Below are 15,910 nucleotides of genomic sequence, written 5' to 3' on the forward strand. Positions count from 1 at the left end.
TTCCTTGGGTTGTACTTAATTACAAAACGTAACCTTTTTACAATAAACACGTTTTCCTGCAGATGGTATTTTCAATTTGTAGTATAGTGGGCCAGCCAAATGAGAATACACTGCACAATGAGCTGGCAGAGCCCGTTTCAAACAAAACGTAACACAGGGATTTGAAAGTTTATTGGCATTTATAAACCAGTTATATTCCCAGTGGAAAGAACATTGCTACTACTTGTTAGAAGAAGTCACGTGGGAGTAAATTGAGCCGAGTGGTTGAAAGACTGAGGTTCTTGCAGAGTTCATCTGTCAAAAAGCTGTACTGTATCATTCTGATGATTAGATTTGGGTTACTACATTTCCAATACCTTATGTAGTAACAAATGTCTTGTCTTAGAAATATTGGCACTTTGTAACTATAAAGGATAACACATGTCCACCTTGGGCAGGTACAACTACATACACAACTTTAAACGGTGGCATTTTCTCACCAAGTAGTTTGTCCAACTTTAACAGAGTGTTTGTATTAAAACATTATATAAACCAAGAGGTGTTCAAGAGCAAATACCATTAAGTGTGTTCAAAGGTTATATGATATCTTAAAACTACTCATGATAACCATCTAGGTGTTTTAATTGATTGTGAAAGAATTTGAAACTCCTTTCCTTCCTTCCCATGTAGGATGCCCCCAGTTAGCCCCCCCCCCCCCAGGATAATATTGCTGAGATAGGATTTTGCTCGACTGACTTACACCCAAATTCTTATAGCTTGGTGGTCTTGGAGAATTGCATGCGCCTTGTTAACAAGCTTTTCTTCCTCTCCCTGTTCATAGTTTTGCCTTTGTAAGTGAGAGCTTGATACTCTCCCCATTCCAAATTCATGCTGGTTTGAGTTTTGTTTTTTTTTTTTTTTTATTTTCTTCCCCCCTCCCACGTATCCGATGTGAACAGGAAGGAAGGATTTTTGTTTCCTTGCCTTGAAGTCTTCTCTAAAGAAAAAGTGTAATATTAATTACAGTACTTTGTCTCCTCCTCTCGTTATAGATGGCTGCCTTACAGCTTGGTGACCTTCAAGATGAGTTTTATTGGCTTCTTCCCTTTATAAGGCATTCTGTTGCAAAGCCTGCAAGGGCTTTTTTGTAAACGTATTGTCTTAACTGTTTTGAGGATGTGTCCTCATCTTCCTCAAGACTTTTCTCCTTAGTAATCACAAGCAGGATTTCCTCTGTTTAAAAGAAAAAAAAATATTGAAAAGTTTAAAAAAAGGTAGCATTATACTCTTGTCAGGCAGGTGATACATCATCATGATTCAGGCAAAGATCCCATTTTCTCTCTGCCTCCCACGCATCCGAGACAAAATGGGATAACTGGATGCCGGCTCCTTACAGAGAGCTCCTTTTGCTAAAGGAGGAGAACTGAGGGCAGTTAATTGTGAAAAAGGAGAGAGGGGAGACCAGAAAAGTTCTTGTAAAATCTGGGCACGGGAGATCCTGTGATCACGCTGTTGTTAGTCATGTTCATTATAGGCAGTGAGTTCTGCAGATAAAACACACAGCTTATTTACTGCTAAAGATTAAGACAACTTTTCTTTCCATTTTTATGGGAAATGAGAAATCAGAGCACCTAGATTTTGGGTTTTATTCCTTCAAACTCCAAAATGAAAGTAGAATGCAAACTTTCTCAGCAAAGATAATTAATCTTCAAAGAACTTGGCAAAAGTTGTGCTAAATGTCTATTGTTTGGGACTTTTAAATCAAGATTAGATTTATTTTGAAAGATGCTCTAGCCCAGTGCTGTGTTGATACAGGGGTCAATATAGGGAAAAATCTCTTCTGACCACCTGCTTGTCATCTCTTACAGATAATTAAAAGGTGCTCTTTGACCTTTAAATTTTACTAAATGAAATAATTCAAAGTATCAAGTTATAAAGCACCTGAGTCAAAGTAGGAAGTTTCCACAAGCAGTAGAAAGTGCCTTTGCCCGTTAATTGAGCTCCATAATATAATCTTGTAACTGTTTATGAAGTTTTGAGAGTATTTAGTAGGGTTTTTTAAATAGGGAAGTGCCTGGAAATGCGTTATCAATAGATCCCAAACAGGTTTGTCATTTTATCAGGACTGAAAATATGGCAACCGCTAAAGCGATCCTCAAGTTAGTCATTGCTGTAACAACAAACATAGTCCTCCTGGGCCGATCTTCTTTTAGTCTGGCTATAATTTGAGTTCAGTAGTAGCAGCCTAAGATCTTGATGCATCTCTAAGGCAAGTCCATGCTGAAGTCCTCCTAGCAGCTTGCTTCGTCCTTTGCCGTGATTTAGCTTACGTGGGTACGTAAGCAGCAGTCCTGCCTCCAGGCACTGGCAACGCACTCAACCTGTCTACAGCTTCCCCTTGCTCTGCAGGGACTGTTTGCACCCCGACCGACAATTTCCAGGAGCTGCAGTGTGCAGAAATGCTGAAATAAAATTGAGAACTTAAAGCTTCAGACATTTTTGAGTAGCATGAACTCAGTTTTTTGCCTCGCATGTAATTTCAGCGGGCGCAATTGAGACGAAAAGGCTCAGGAAATGTAAACTGAATTAAAAAAGAAAAAAAACCTTCTTAAAAATCATAGATCAACTAGAGATCCAAAAAAGCAGTGATATCTATTCATGTCTTCGCAAAATACTGTTTGAGGGAGAAAGCACTGATAAACGTCAGAGGGGTCACTGCAACCTGCTGCCAGTGCTTCAGCAGAACTCCGAATTGGTCCCTTTTATTGGTTTCGTCCTCGTTTCAGCCAGGTAGATAAACACTAGATGCCACTCAGTTTTTTTTCTTTTTTTAAATGATAGGCATTCTTCCCTATTTCAAGACTCTTTTCCTAAGGAAATAAATGTAATTACACTGCTGAGGTGTTGAAAGAGCTCTCCAAGTTATCATTATTTTTCAGAAAATGCATTGCCTTTCTTGTCCTTGTCATCCGCTATTGAAAGAAACGTGACTGTTGCCATGCCACTGTTGCCAGGTGTTTGTAATGATGCATATAAATCTAGAAGTATTAACGCTTTCGAAATGAATTAACAGTCCCTCAGACTGGGACTGTTTGTATACTATGGCCAGAAAATTCCTATGCTGGTTATCAAGTTATCTAGTTACTTTCTGTAGAGCTGTTGGTAGCTCTTTGACCCTGTCCGCTAGGGATTTTTTTTGCTAGAAAAATACTGAAATGGAATCAGTGAACAATGTTAGAAAGGAGGGAGAGGAAGATACGCTCTTAGTCTCTACTCTGAAGAGCAAGGCTTCATCACCATTGAAGCAATTACTTTGTTAATTTGGTTCTGGATAAATTCTTTTTTTTTATGCTCTAGAAAGCTTACAGGCTACAGTTGTTGGTACGTGCGGATTCTGGGAACGTCATCTAGTGCAATTTCAGTAAAGATAAAAGCTGTGCAGTGTCCTCTTGATTCTAAAGTTTTGCTTCCGATCAGTGATGCAGATCAGGAAACCTCTCTTTAAGACTTGTGTGTTAATATGGTGGAGTTTTTTGGGTTTTTGTTTTGTTTTATTTAGTGGAACCCAGCAGTTAGGATACCTAGAGGGAAATTTTCTGACCTGTCTAACTTTCATTATCAGTTTTCAAACCTGAGGAGCTGCGCCAGGCTCTCATGCCTACCCTCGAAGCTCTGTACCGGCAGGACCCCGAGTCGCTACCTTTCAGACAGCCTGTGGATCCCCAGCTTTTAGGGATTCCGGTGAGTTGGCAATAGCGAAATAGAAAATGTTTGTGTGGGGCTTTTCGTCTTTGTTCGTATGAACGTTTCGTCTTTTGTGTTCAAAATAGCGTGAATCATTGACACCTTAAAACTAAAGGGTTTTATGTGTGTGTGTGTGTATGTTTGAAGGACTACTTTGACATTGTGAAGAATCCTATGGACCTTTCAACCATTAAACGTAAATTGGATACTGGGCAGTACCAGGAACCCTGGCAGTACGTGGATGATGTTTGGCTAATGTTTAACAATGCCTGGCTTTACAATCGCAAGACTTCCAGGGTCTATAAGTTTTGCACTAAACTCGCAGAGGTGTTTGAACAAGAGATTGATCCTGTTATGCAATCACTTGGCTACTGTTGTGGGCGCAAGGTATGTATATCAGGGGTTTGGATTGAGTTCTGTTCTCCCAGAGACCTTAGCTTGATTAAGCAGATAAAACATAGCATTTGTATAATTTTTTTTAATTGAAATAATGAAAGAGTTAGTAAAAATTCAGATTTGTAACAGCATGCTAAGACTAAAAAATGTCAGTAGCATCCTTCTTGCTATGTTTCTCTCCTTCAGAGAATAACTTTTTCAATCATAAGTAATATTAAAATGTTGTACTTGTTTCTCATGTGTTTTGCAATAAATTAGGCAGGTGGAGGGTCACATCTTTTGCTTGTGTAGTTAATAATTGTTAGCTCAATGAAGAGAGCTATGCTAACACAGTGGCTTGGGAAAGTGTGATAAATGTCTCAATATATTTTTCTCAATATACATCAATAAATATCTCTGTGTATTATAGTATCATTACCTGTTGGGTTTGCCAATCAGATGCTTGATCAACCCAAAATCACATTTTAAAGATTCTTTTCTCATCTTTGTTTTGCAGTATGAGTTTTCTCCACAGACCTTGTGCTGCTATGGTAAGCAGTTGTGTACTATTCCTCGTGATGCTGCCTACTACAGTTACCAGAATAGGTAAGTCCCAACCTTTTTTTCCCCCTTCCCCCCCCCCCTTCAGGAAGCAAGAACCTATCAGTTCTCTGCCAATAAGGAGGAGAATGATTATCAACCTTTTCTTTCCTTTATTCACCAGCTAAGTCAGGAAAAAGTTATCTGTCTTGCTTGCTAGCCTTTTGCAGGTGACCCTTCTGTTTTGTATTCTGCAGCTTGATGTAAGCTCTGTGTAAGTGCTCACTATTAGGTGGGCTACTTGCACCGCTTAAATGAAAGTTCTCCGTATTTTCTACAAAATCAGTAGCAGGTCTTACTGGAGGGAGGAGGGGAGAATTGCCAAAAGGCACTGAGAAAAGCATGTTGCCTTGTTTTGGGAGAGTTGTATATAAAAGTATACAGGTAGATTTTGGAATTGTTGTCCGAATTTGCAAAACAAAGGGTACTGTGATCAATTGTCTTCCTAGTAAATAGTTAATTCCTTTTAAATTTTTTTTTTTCAAAATGCCATTGCATAAAGTCAGAACCTGATTTAGATGGCAGAAGTGAAACGTTTTTCCCATAATTTTCATGGAAAAGGATATAAATTAAACAAGAAAGGTTGATCGTATATTGATAGTAACAAATGTAATGTAAGAGGTATTTATTCTTTGAGCATCACTATTAAAAACTGTCCAGACTCTATGAAAAGCTAGGAAAATAATAGTTTGCTATTAACATTTTCTTCTTTATTAATACTAGGACTTGATGTTTGTATGTTTACGTTAATCAAACCATGGTTAGTAGTATAATATTCATCTTCCATTTAATACTTAAGTCAAGAGTGCCATAACGAATAACAAAGCAAACTTTTAGAAGTTGGCTTTGTTCTCATTTTTGTTGTCTTTGATTCCCCCTCCCCCCAAAAATTTATAAAACATAAATGGGAAAAGAGACAAACTTCCTTTTCCCTATTTAAAACAAAATTATGAATTTCTCTCCAGAGGCTTGACAGTCTAAGCTTTGCCAACTTTGAAGTGCACAGCAGGCTGTAGTCTAACTGAAGTTATGGAATGAATTCAGAAAGTCAGCCATTTAATCTCTTGTAAGATCCCTGCATCACCAAATCATATTGTAAGATGTTGCAACGCTGTTGTATTCCACATAGCTGAAGCGGCGCGACATGGGAGATGAGGACATGTAGTGTTAGGTCCCTTGGGTCTTACTTGGCCTTGGTTAGGCAGATAGAATTGTTATGCAAGAATGTAAATTCACAAGCTTGCATATAATGTTTTATATAGGCATTGTGAATTCCCAAAAAAGTCAGTCTGAAGAGAAATAAAGCCATAAAATACATTTAAAGAGATAGTACTTCAGTAGTCACTGCAAGAGAAAAACGTTAAGCAGCAATTCTCAGTGTATTAGAATTTCAAATGCTTTTCCTGCTATGCAGCCAGAGGGTACCCTATTTGAAAAGAAATAGTAACTTCAAAAATAATTGAAGGGGTCATTTTTATTTCAGTTATACCTCTCCTATTTAATTCAGTATTAAATCATTTTGGAATTACTCAGTGGAAAGCAGTGTTGGTTGCTAGCACGAGGTATGGGGTTGATGGGGCTGTATTCCTCTGGGCTCGATGGTATAATACTTCAGTTTCCTGCCTGTTAGACGTATGCCAGTCCATTTGCATTACGTTAAGAGAGAGTCCCCACTGCAGAGAGCTTAGTTTTAAAAGGTGCTGCTAAAGAAGAAAATAGAGGCGCTAGGAAGGGGAGGTGATTTGTCCAAGTGTCAGTGGACCAGTAACCGGACTGAAGTACATGTAGTTTCCTGTTCTTTCAGATATCTTAAAGAGTTGGGTTTTGAGGAGTGAGGTTCTGTTCTTTTCTTTTCTTTTTCTCTTGAGGTCTTCTATTTCAGGCCAGTTAAATCAAGATCGGTTCATAGGAGGTTCGAATTTGTTTTGTTTTGTTTTTTTTAACAAAATGTTTGTTAAGATCTGTCACCACATCCTTAAGTATGCACGTGGCCTATCGGATCATAGAAAGCCCTTGCTAATCAGCTGTAGTGCTCTAAAACAGTCAAATTAGCCGTTTCCTGTTGTAACAATAATCCTAAAACCTTAGGTTTTTCTTAACCAGATAGTAAATGAGTGAGCAACAAATTGCAGATCCAGCAGATCTTTAATTGGCCAAATAACTCTGTTTTCCTCCATTGATGGAGGAGACATAACTGGGATTATTTGAAGTCCAGCATATTTCATAGCTAAATTAGAAATAAGAATGTTTGGACGTCATTGAGTTAGTGACCTCTGGTACTTCGATTCAGTGGTTAGTCGTTACTCAGTATAGAGCTGTTTGGCTTCGGTCAAGCAAGGCTGAAGTTAAAATAAGTGTTCTGGAAAATACACTTCAGGAGTGGATATCCACCTGAAACAAGTGATCGTTATTCAGGATCAGTGCTAGCACCCAATTATTAATTTAGCGTTGCCTTTGGATACACTTCAACTACAGTTGAAGCTTTACCTCTTAAAGCAGAAATTGAGCCTTTTCTTGATTTTGGTATTGAAGCAAATACCAAAATACTTTTGCAAATACTTTTTTCTGATAAAAGGGAATCAGTCACCTGAACAGTCTGCATTTGAAAAGCTTTTCATTTTCGATACGTTGCAATAAGTATGCTCTTTGGATTTTTTTGACTGTTACAGCTAGCATACTGTGCGCTTCCCGTAGTTTTTGCTGAACATCCGTAGCGGCATGCAAGACTCAAAGTGCGGGGAAAGCCTCGTTTCTGAGGGTCCGCAGTCGTGATAAGTTACAAGTATTGTTCCACCGTGGTTATTTTATGGACAAATGGTCATGACCTTTAGGTGATTCATTTTCACTCTATCTCCGCTTTTGTTTCCTCATTTTAATCACGTATTAAGGCTCGGCTCTCGTTAGCGTTAGGCCTCAGTTCTGCAGCGTGTAGAAGCCGACGCTCCGCTTCTGAGCAGGCGCTCGACGGGCCGTGGACCGGGAGCGCTGACGGCCTGCGAGACTGACCTGTTAGCGGGGGCTGAGCGATCGGGACTGGCGAAGTTAGTCAGATCCGTGTGGCGTTGCTGAAATCCAGGATCGAAGGCAGCGTGCGGTGGGGATCCCGCGTTGCTTCGTGAGACTCGGTCTTACGAGCGCTTTGAAAGCCTGTGAACTCTGAGCGTGGATCAGAATTGGCCGTTTCCGGGATTAAATAAAGTAGCAATAGGAGCCTTGACCGTGTGTTTTTCTGGTTACACGTTCCTGTGCTTGGGTCCTGCTTTGTTTCCATCCTTCCCAGTTTGACTCTGAAAACGAGCCACCTTGTTGCGAGGAGAATAATTACTTTTTTTTTTTTTTTGAAGAACATTTTGAAGAAGCACAAGATACAAAAAAGCCTAATAGCCAATGTGTGAAAGGGTATAAATTCTAAACCTGTAACGGCTGGAAGAGAATTACTGTTATTACAAGATGTAATAATGGGGTGAGGGGCAAGGGGAGTCGGCGCAAATGAGCTGCGCGGTATCAGCATCCGCTCCTGAAACGCTCTTCTGCGGTATTGCTCTGTACTAATCCTGAAATGCTTTTCACTCCCAACGATCACGAGCTAGCGGAATAATTACCCGCCCCCCTCCCCGGCTTTGTTGTGTTGCGTTAGCAGCTCCAAAAGCCCTCGGGTTGGCTCGAGAAGGTGACGCGCTTAGAGCTAGCTCAGCCGACGCAGGAGAAGACGAGCGAGACGCGGTTGAGCTTGTGCCAGGCCGCGCAAGCGGCCCCTCGGGCAGCGGGCACGGCGCGCGCGAAGCCGCGGCCGGTCGATTGTTCCTCGGCTGCGCCGGCGTGGGTTACGCGAGCGAGACGGAAAGGCACCTTTTTAACCTCTCGGCGTCGCTGCCCGGCCGGCCCCGGAGCGGAGGCGGCGTTGGGCGGGCGGCCGCCCACGCGTGCTTCTCAGCTAGCGCGGCGCCTCGCGGCGGCCGGGCCGGCTGGCGGCGCCCGCCCGAGGTCTGAGCCCCCCGTAAACCCTGCTGCGGTAACGTAGGACGGGCGCCGGTTTGGGGGGACGCCGCTCGCTCTGCCGAAGGCCTTTTCCCCACGCTGGGCGCTGCCGGAGGCCCCGAGTGGCGCTTGCTTGCGTTGGGTTTTTTGTGGTGGGTTTTTTTTTTTTTTTTTTTTTAAAAGAGCTTTTACCAAAAAATGGGCAGTGGGGACACGATGGCCGGTGTGCGTGGCAGGAAGGGGCTGTGGGCCGCAAACCCCAGCACGAGCCTGCGGACGGCTTTTGTTGCCCCCATGCAAGTACAGCCGGGGAAACCTGCCACCCGGCTTGCAGCGGCGCTAAGCCAGTGAGTGGGTTTTAAGGGGCGAGCTGCCGTGTTAATCCCCATCCCTTCAGTCGTTGGTTCGCTGTGACACTGAGTCTCGTTTGATGCCTTTTATACTTAACCGTTCTTACAGCTGTAGCGTTCGAGTACTAAAACTGCATTTTACTGTGCTGCCATTGCTGCTTATACTCTCTCACTCTTGATCCTCCATAAAGCTCCTTTATTTTGGTGATCCTGTGTTGGCCTTCCTGCATTTTACAGCTGTGGCCTCTCTGTTACCTTTGTTCATGTGTGAATTCATATCCTTTCCAAACATTTAGCTTCCTTTTTATTTTTTTCTTTATTTTTTTGAAATGACCCCGACAACTTTGGTTCCAGTTCATCCGAAACAAACCGACCAAAAAAATCCGTGTAACTGAGATTTTTTTTTATTATTATTATTTATTTTTTTTCAAATGCAGATTGTATTTTTGTAGAGTTGAGTTGCGATTTACTCAGCTTGGTTAGTTAAACCGCAGTATTGTTTTTGCTGAGTGTAACCTGGATTGGCTCGTGGTCCGGAGACCCAAAATTGTACCTTAACTTCATATGCCATTTGTAAAGCTTCGTTCCAGATTTTTAATGTACTCGATAAATATATTGTATGTATGTACAATATTTAATGTTGTTCACATATATACATATATTGTATTTATATAGATAAATGGCTGGAAACTCTGACCCATAATTGCATTTCTGTTAAATGTTTGTCTAGAGTATGGATTTGGTTTCATTTATATTAAATAATATTAGCTGAGCAGCTGGTCACATTTAATCTTATAGTCTAATAACTTTTTAATATTTTTCTAGAATTTTTTCAATACCGAGTGTTTCTGCTTTTATAGTTTTTAATGATAATCAATAAATGCTTTCAGCATACCCTTAAATTATTTAAATCTGTGAAAATGTGTCCTTAAGCTTTTTGACAGGCTATCCTTTTTCTTTTTTTTTTAACCGGAGGAAATTCATTCAATCGTTCTGAAGCCTGGAATCAAAGAGCTTTTTCTTTTTCTTTTTTTTCTTTTTTTTTTTTTTTCCCCTTTCCCCCTTAAGTAAGGAAAGTCAAATCCAAATTCTTAAATTTGAAGTACATAGAAACGTAGCGCTTGGGAGCTACTTCGTTAATCCTCCCCCAAATTTTGAATTTGACGCTCTCCTATTTTGTTAGTGATGATGGCCGTAATGTATAAAATGAGACCGAATGCTAATCTGTGCTTTGCCTTGGCTTTCTGCTCTGTGTTGTCTTGGTGTTTGCGTCTTACCTCTTACGTCTGTGCTGTTTGTTCCCTTCCCTGTTCTCTAATCCTGCCCTTCCCTCCCCTCTGTTCCTTCTCATTGTCCACACTGACCCATGAATCAACCAACAACGCCCCCCCTTTCGTCGTGGTGATCTGCCCTGCTCTGGTTGGTGGCTCCGTGCTTGGGTGGCTGTGTGTTGTGCTGGACCAGTTCACCCAAATATGGCCTTCTTGCTGACAGGTATCACTTCTGTGAGAAGTGTTTCACTGAAATCCAGGGGGAGAATGTCACCCTGGGTGATGACCCTTCCCAGCCTCAAACGTAAGTCGCTTCCCTTCTTCTTCACCCTGCTAAATAAGGTGGTTGGGGTGGGGGGGAGGAACTTGAGGCAGTATCGGTAGATGTTAACTAACGTTACTAATCCCTTACCTTTTCAAACTGAAGACTTTTGCTAATCCTGATGTATCACCTTCTGAAGCACAGCTTTTGTTTATGAGGCCAATGGCTTGTCTTCAACCTGGCCAGAAAATAAGATGCCCTAAGATTTATGAGGAACACTAGCTGCTTTGGAAGGTGGCTGCTTTACTGAGTATAGCTTCGCTTGTTCTTTGTGATTTAAAATTTATGTATATACTTGCCTATTTATTATATTGCTTATAATCTACCCCAGAAAATGAAATGGGAAAAATATTTTCTATAGCTTAAAATAAAAACAAGCTGAATTGCTGTTGCTTTCTCTGAACGGAAAGTAGATACCGATAAGCTTTCTTCAGACTTGGTTTGCTCATTTGCTGTAATTCAGACGAGAGTGATATTGTCTCAGGCTCTGATATAAAGGTACTACTGAGATTTCATATTAACTCTTTGTCTTTAGAACCATCTCTAAAGATCAGTTTGAAAAGAAGAAAAATGATACACTAGATCCAGAGCCGTAAGTACCAGACTGTTGTTTTTATGTTGAGATAATCTTGTGACTTTCACTTGTCCAGCACTTCTAGCCTGCACTTCAGCAATTAGGCAGCGAATAACGAAGTCTTCCTTTAAGCCTTCAGTTCAAGAGGTCTCAGTTTAGGATCCTAGAGATGAACGGCCAAGTTGCAGCTTTTACCCTTGAAGCTTGAATCCATCTAATGGCCACCACTGCTGAATGAGAGGTCGTGCTCTCACTCTGTTGTACTAGTCGTGGTGCTAGTCGTATCCTCGCGTGAATGGATTCAGCCTGTTGGATCCCTGCTTAGTACAGTGGCAAATTAAGCTGGGGAAAAAAAGAAAAAGAAATAAAAAGAAAAAGAAAAGAAAAAAAAAAAAGCCCTGCTGGGTTAGTGACCTGAATTGGCTCAGTAAAGATCCAGCGAGCAGCAGAACTGCATCCCCATGGGAGGGACAGAGGAGCAAGATCTCCTTTCCTGTTGATGAGCTGCCAGATTGGCATAACCTTCTCATGTGACTTGCATGGCACTCCCGTTCCTCAGTTTTCAGCATGTAGTGCAGTTGGGTTACAAGAAGCTGATAACTACACAGCCTTACTAAAATAAGTAAGGCAGAAACCTTGAAAGAATTTAAGATTTTTCTTTCTAAGTAGAGAAGTCAGCAGATGTTTTAAGTAATTTACTTTTATGCTGTGGTTGGCTTCGTTTGGGTAACAGTAATTCCTAAGGTATGATCTGCAAGACGCTACGCAAACAGTAGCTAAAAATGGCCCTTCATCATACATACTCTTTGATACCAAGCCCTGTGTACCTGTGTGGCTGCTTAAGAGAGTTATGGGTTTTCTCTTTCTTTTTGGCTAGACCTGTTAAATGTGTTTTTCTCTTCAGCTGAGTGCCTAGCCTACTGAAAGAGGAGTCCTCCTCGCTTGTGTTTATTACCCTTCAGTAAAAGCCAAAATTAATATTTCTGTAATGGTGTTGTGGTACTGTTCCTACTGTCCTTAGCTTGCTGAAAACAGACTTTATCTTATTGATGCATTGTTCTCTGACAGTTGATATGTAATATATTTGAATTCCGTTTCTCATCTTTGCAAATATTAGAGCTCCTCCTCCAGCCCTTTAAAGGTTAACTGCTCAGATAGACCCATATATTTGATTCCATATATTGCAATCTTGACTGTAAACCCTTCTGATGGTTCCCCCCCCCCCAAAAGTTTGTATGTTTTTTAATATATTAAAAAAAAGGCTGCAAACCCATGCAGATGAAGACAAGCTAACACATGTTTTGTTGGCATAGTCATTCACAAATGACTAGTTTTTACATTTTTACATTTACAGTAAGTAGAGCAAGCATTTTGTCAACTTGTGCTTGCAAGAGTTGAAAAAAATCTGTGGCGGTATTGTTAAGCAGAATTCTGTGAAGTTGGGAAAACTCAAAATTCTGCTTAGAAGAGGATAGAAAGGTTCTAGAGTATTGTGAAAAAGTCCATTTTACTTTTTAACTCATAGATTTTACAATTTCCATGTTATTTGATATTGTATACGTTTTAATCTTATTTACCCATGAAATTCATAAATGCGTATTTGTGGCTATTATAATGAATAATTTTGCTTGGCTTTTAAATTGGACCTGTCGAAGTTGATTTAGTTCTTAGTAGAGGGTTGGAAAGCACTTCCTCATTGAAATCTGGAAAATTACCTGCCTAATAACAAAAGTGATTAGTTTTATTTTTTTCTTTGCAGGTTTGTTGACTGCAAAGAGTGTGGTCGGAAGATGCACCAGATTTGTGTGTTACATTATGATATTATTTGGCCTTCAGGGTAAGGAGTGGTTCATTAGTTTGTTTTTAACCCTTGTACAATACGGCCAATATTCTTTATATAATTAAGATGTTCTCTGCCTTTACTTTTCAATGTGCAGTTACTGTTTTCTGAGAACGGTGTACAAAAGGGCAGAGCGTCTGTAAATAAAATACATTTTGGGAGGTGTTAGTGGTCTCACTGAAGTAAATTCAGATGAAAATGGGCATGAGGCAGGTTTGTTTGTGGTAGGTGGAGGAGATAGGTTTGTGCACTAAACAACACAAATGCATGTGTAACTGCTTGGCAGAATTAAACCAGCTCCAAAGGGTTTTAAGTCCTTCAAAAATGGAAAGATATGAGCTGTTCAAATCCAGAGAAAAACGTATTGCGCTCTGACAGTTAAAATCAAGGGTTCAAGCATTGAATTAAACTGGTTGATAAAGGGTTTGTGCTAAGTTTGGGGGAATTTTTTTCTCAACAGGTTTGTCTGTGATAATTGTCTGAAGAAAACTGGTAGAACACGTAAAGAAAACAAATTCAGTGCTAAAAGTGAGTTTGATCTTTCTGTTTGTTTATTCAACTTTCACCTTCTCCATGCCATCCCTAATTCCTTTGTTTGCGGATCTTCGTTACGTTAGCTTTTTGATTGAGACTCTGTTGTGCCATGACAAATAGTACAAGAACATTTGCAAAATTGGCGCTAAGGTAACCCAAGGCTGCAGTAGCTGTCATATTTTAATCAATGTTTGAAAGACCCACTGTTTACAGATATGTAGTCAGTGTTTGTGCTGTGTGAGGTCTTCAGCGTCTATGTCCCTATTTTTCCAAGATTTAAAAAAAAAAAAAAAAAAAGGAAAAAAAAGCAGCAGCATAAGGCTGCACGCACTTGGCTGGCTACATTTAAACAAGTTTCCATGTAGCCTTGAAACTGTAGTAAATTACTGTCTTTTTGCCGTTCAAATAACATGTAGTAACAAGTTGTACAGCACCTCAGCTGTACTGTGATGGTGCCAAAGAGTAATATATTTGAAGAGCTGTTTTTTCCTTCCAGAGTGGACTATAGAATAGGAACTCTCAGTCAGACTATTTAGCCAATGGAATGACATGTCTCGATCATCTTGAAAGTAAACACAGTCATAATCTTGTTGAAATGTACGCTAAAAAGAGTACCAAAAGCTGCTAGGCCAAGTTGCTTCACTCCCTTAGTAATCTTTGTGCAGTGTTCTTTGTGTGCATTCAACGCTGGAGAACAACAGTTGATATCTTCTACTCCTACGTGGTGGAAGGCAAAAAGAGAGTAAGGACTAGCATTGGAAACGTAGTGTGCGTGGTATGAAGAAAAATGAAGTGGGTGTAGAAACCAACAATGTGATTCACACATACTTTGAAGAGATCAGAATACAGGAAAGTGCAAGAACTATATAGCTAAAACTTGCAAGTGGACTTGATTCCTCCCTTGTCCTTCCTTTGTTCTTTTGAAGTTCTGGGCTTTACTTCGTTGTATTAAAAACTATCAGTTTGCAGGCATAAATCTTCCAAAGAGTAATAAAGCAGTTGTTCTGGATTAAACGTAATGTTTTGGTATGGTCATATGTGATTGATTGTAGTTCCAGCATAAGAGATTTTAAAAGGGTAGTTTGGAGATAATACATCTCATACGGCATTATCAAGTTACAGTAATCAGAATAGTCTCCAGAGTAACCTGACACATGCAAGATAGCATTGTTAAAAAGATTAAAATTAGTCTCATTAAAAGCAGATTAAGGTTGCAAGAGAACATTAATAAAAAGACAAAATAAAAATGTAGTTTTAGATAACCATTTTAAATGGATGTCTCTCTGATGTGTGCTGACTTTACAGAATATATTGACTTAAATTGTCTTAAATAACTATGCGATTCCTTGGAAGCATGCAGCTTTTCTGTGACATGGCTTAAAAAAGGTATTTGAGTAACTAGCATGTTGTTTAAGGTAACCATTCTGTTCTTTGGAGGTCTGGAAAGGGAAATAATGGTGTTTTTCCTTTCCCTTTATCTCCTTTTCCTTCCCTGTCCCTGCTGTTTGGCTCTTTGGTTTTCTTTTTCCCACGGTGATTTCACTCCCACTGCCAGTTCTAACCCACGGGTGGGCTCAGCTCTCGACATCGGTTTCCTTGAACAGTGCTCTCTAATGGAAATACAAGACCAGAGGAGGAAAGCCTACTCGTGTTGTTATCAAAACCTTGGTCTCGCTACTGGCCTAAAACCGAACAGGAATGATGAGTGTTGGAATCCTTAACAAGTTTCTTTTCCCCTCCTCGCTCTCCCCACAAAAACCCCTTACTTTACTGAATTGCCATCAACATTTCCACACTCTCAAGCATGCTGGCATAACTGCTGACAAATAGGTTAGCACGTCCCTCGGCTGAAAGCTATTGCTCAGCCGTTACGGTAACGTTCATGTTTCTGATGTAAATTAAGTAAAACTGGTTGACTTAAACACATAGCAAGTAAGCTGCATTAAAAGTAGAGTTGCCTGGTGCTATGCCAAATGGAACCCACAGACCAGCGTACCGCTGTGGTACGCTGTGAAATCGGTAGCTTTCAGAGTATTTTTCATGCAGAGATGATGTACAAGTGTTATATAACCAGTAGCTAACGCAGAGAGGTGTTTCAAAACCTAAAGATACCCTGACATCACCCCCAAAACACAGGCTGATAAGAAAGCCAGAAGTCTGACTTTCTTCCTATCTGTCTTATTACTCAGCCAGCAACAAATGTCTGACCGCAACAAATGTCTGTCGACAACAACAACGCTTCTGTGCTCTAGCTGCCTGAACCACCGCTTACATTGTTATGGGTTTGGGTGCCTTTTTCAGATTTGCGCTGCCGTTTTCTTTGAGACTTGAGCTGTTGTTGGA

The 15,910-nt window shown here is 40.4% G+C and overlaps 1 protein-coding gene across 8 annotated transcripts in view; it reads left to right on the forward strand.

Annotated features, from left to right (window-relative positions):
• CREBBP (CREB binding protein) overlaps positions 1 to 15,910 on the forward strand; it is a 103,465-nt gene that overhangs the window by 70,781 nt on the left and 16,774 nt on the right. For all 8 annotated transcript variants that reach the window (XM_068909196.1, XM_068909202.1, XM_068909197.1 and 5 more), the window contains 7 exons: positions 3,602 to 3,720; positions 3,871 to 4,110; positions 4,616 to 4,704; positions 10,521 to 10,601; positions 11,155 to 11,211; positions 12,953 to 13,030; positions 13,494 to 13,561. In XM_068909196.1, the coding sequence (XP_068765297.1) occupies positions 3,602 to 3,720; positions 3,871 to 4,110; positions 4,616 to 4,704; positions 10,521 to 10,601; positions 11,155 to 11,211; positions 12,953 to 13,030; positions 13,494 to 13,561 (732 nt within the window). The remainder of the gene's footprint in view (positions 1 to 3,601; positions 3,721 to 3,870; positions 4,111 to 4,615; positions 4,705 to 10,520; positions 10,602 to 11,154; positions 11,212 to 12,952; positions 13,031 to 13,493; positions 13,562 to 15,910) is intronic.

This window comes from Struthio camelus, chromosome 15 (genome assembly GCF_040807025.1).
Source record: "Struthio camelus isolate bStrCam1 chromosome 15, bStrCam1.hap1, whole genome shotgun sequence".
Lineage (NCBI taxonomy): Eukaryota > Metazoa > Chordata > Aves > Struthioniformes > Struthionidae > Struthio > Struthio camelus.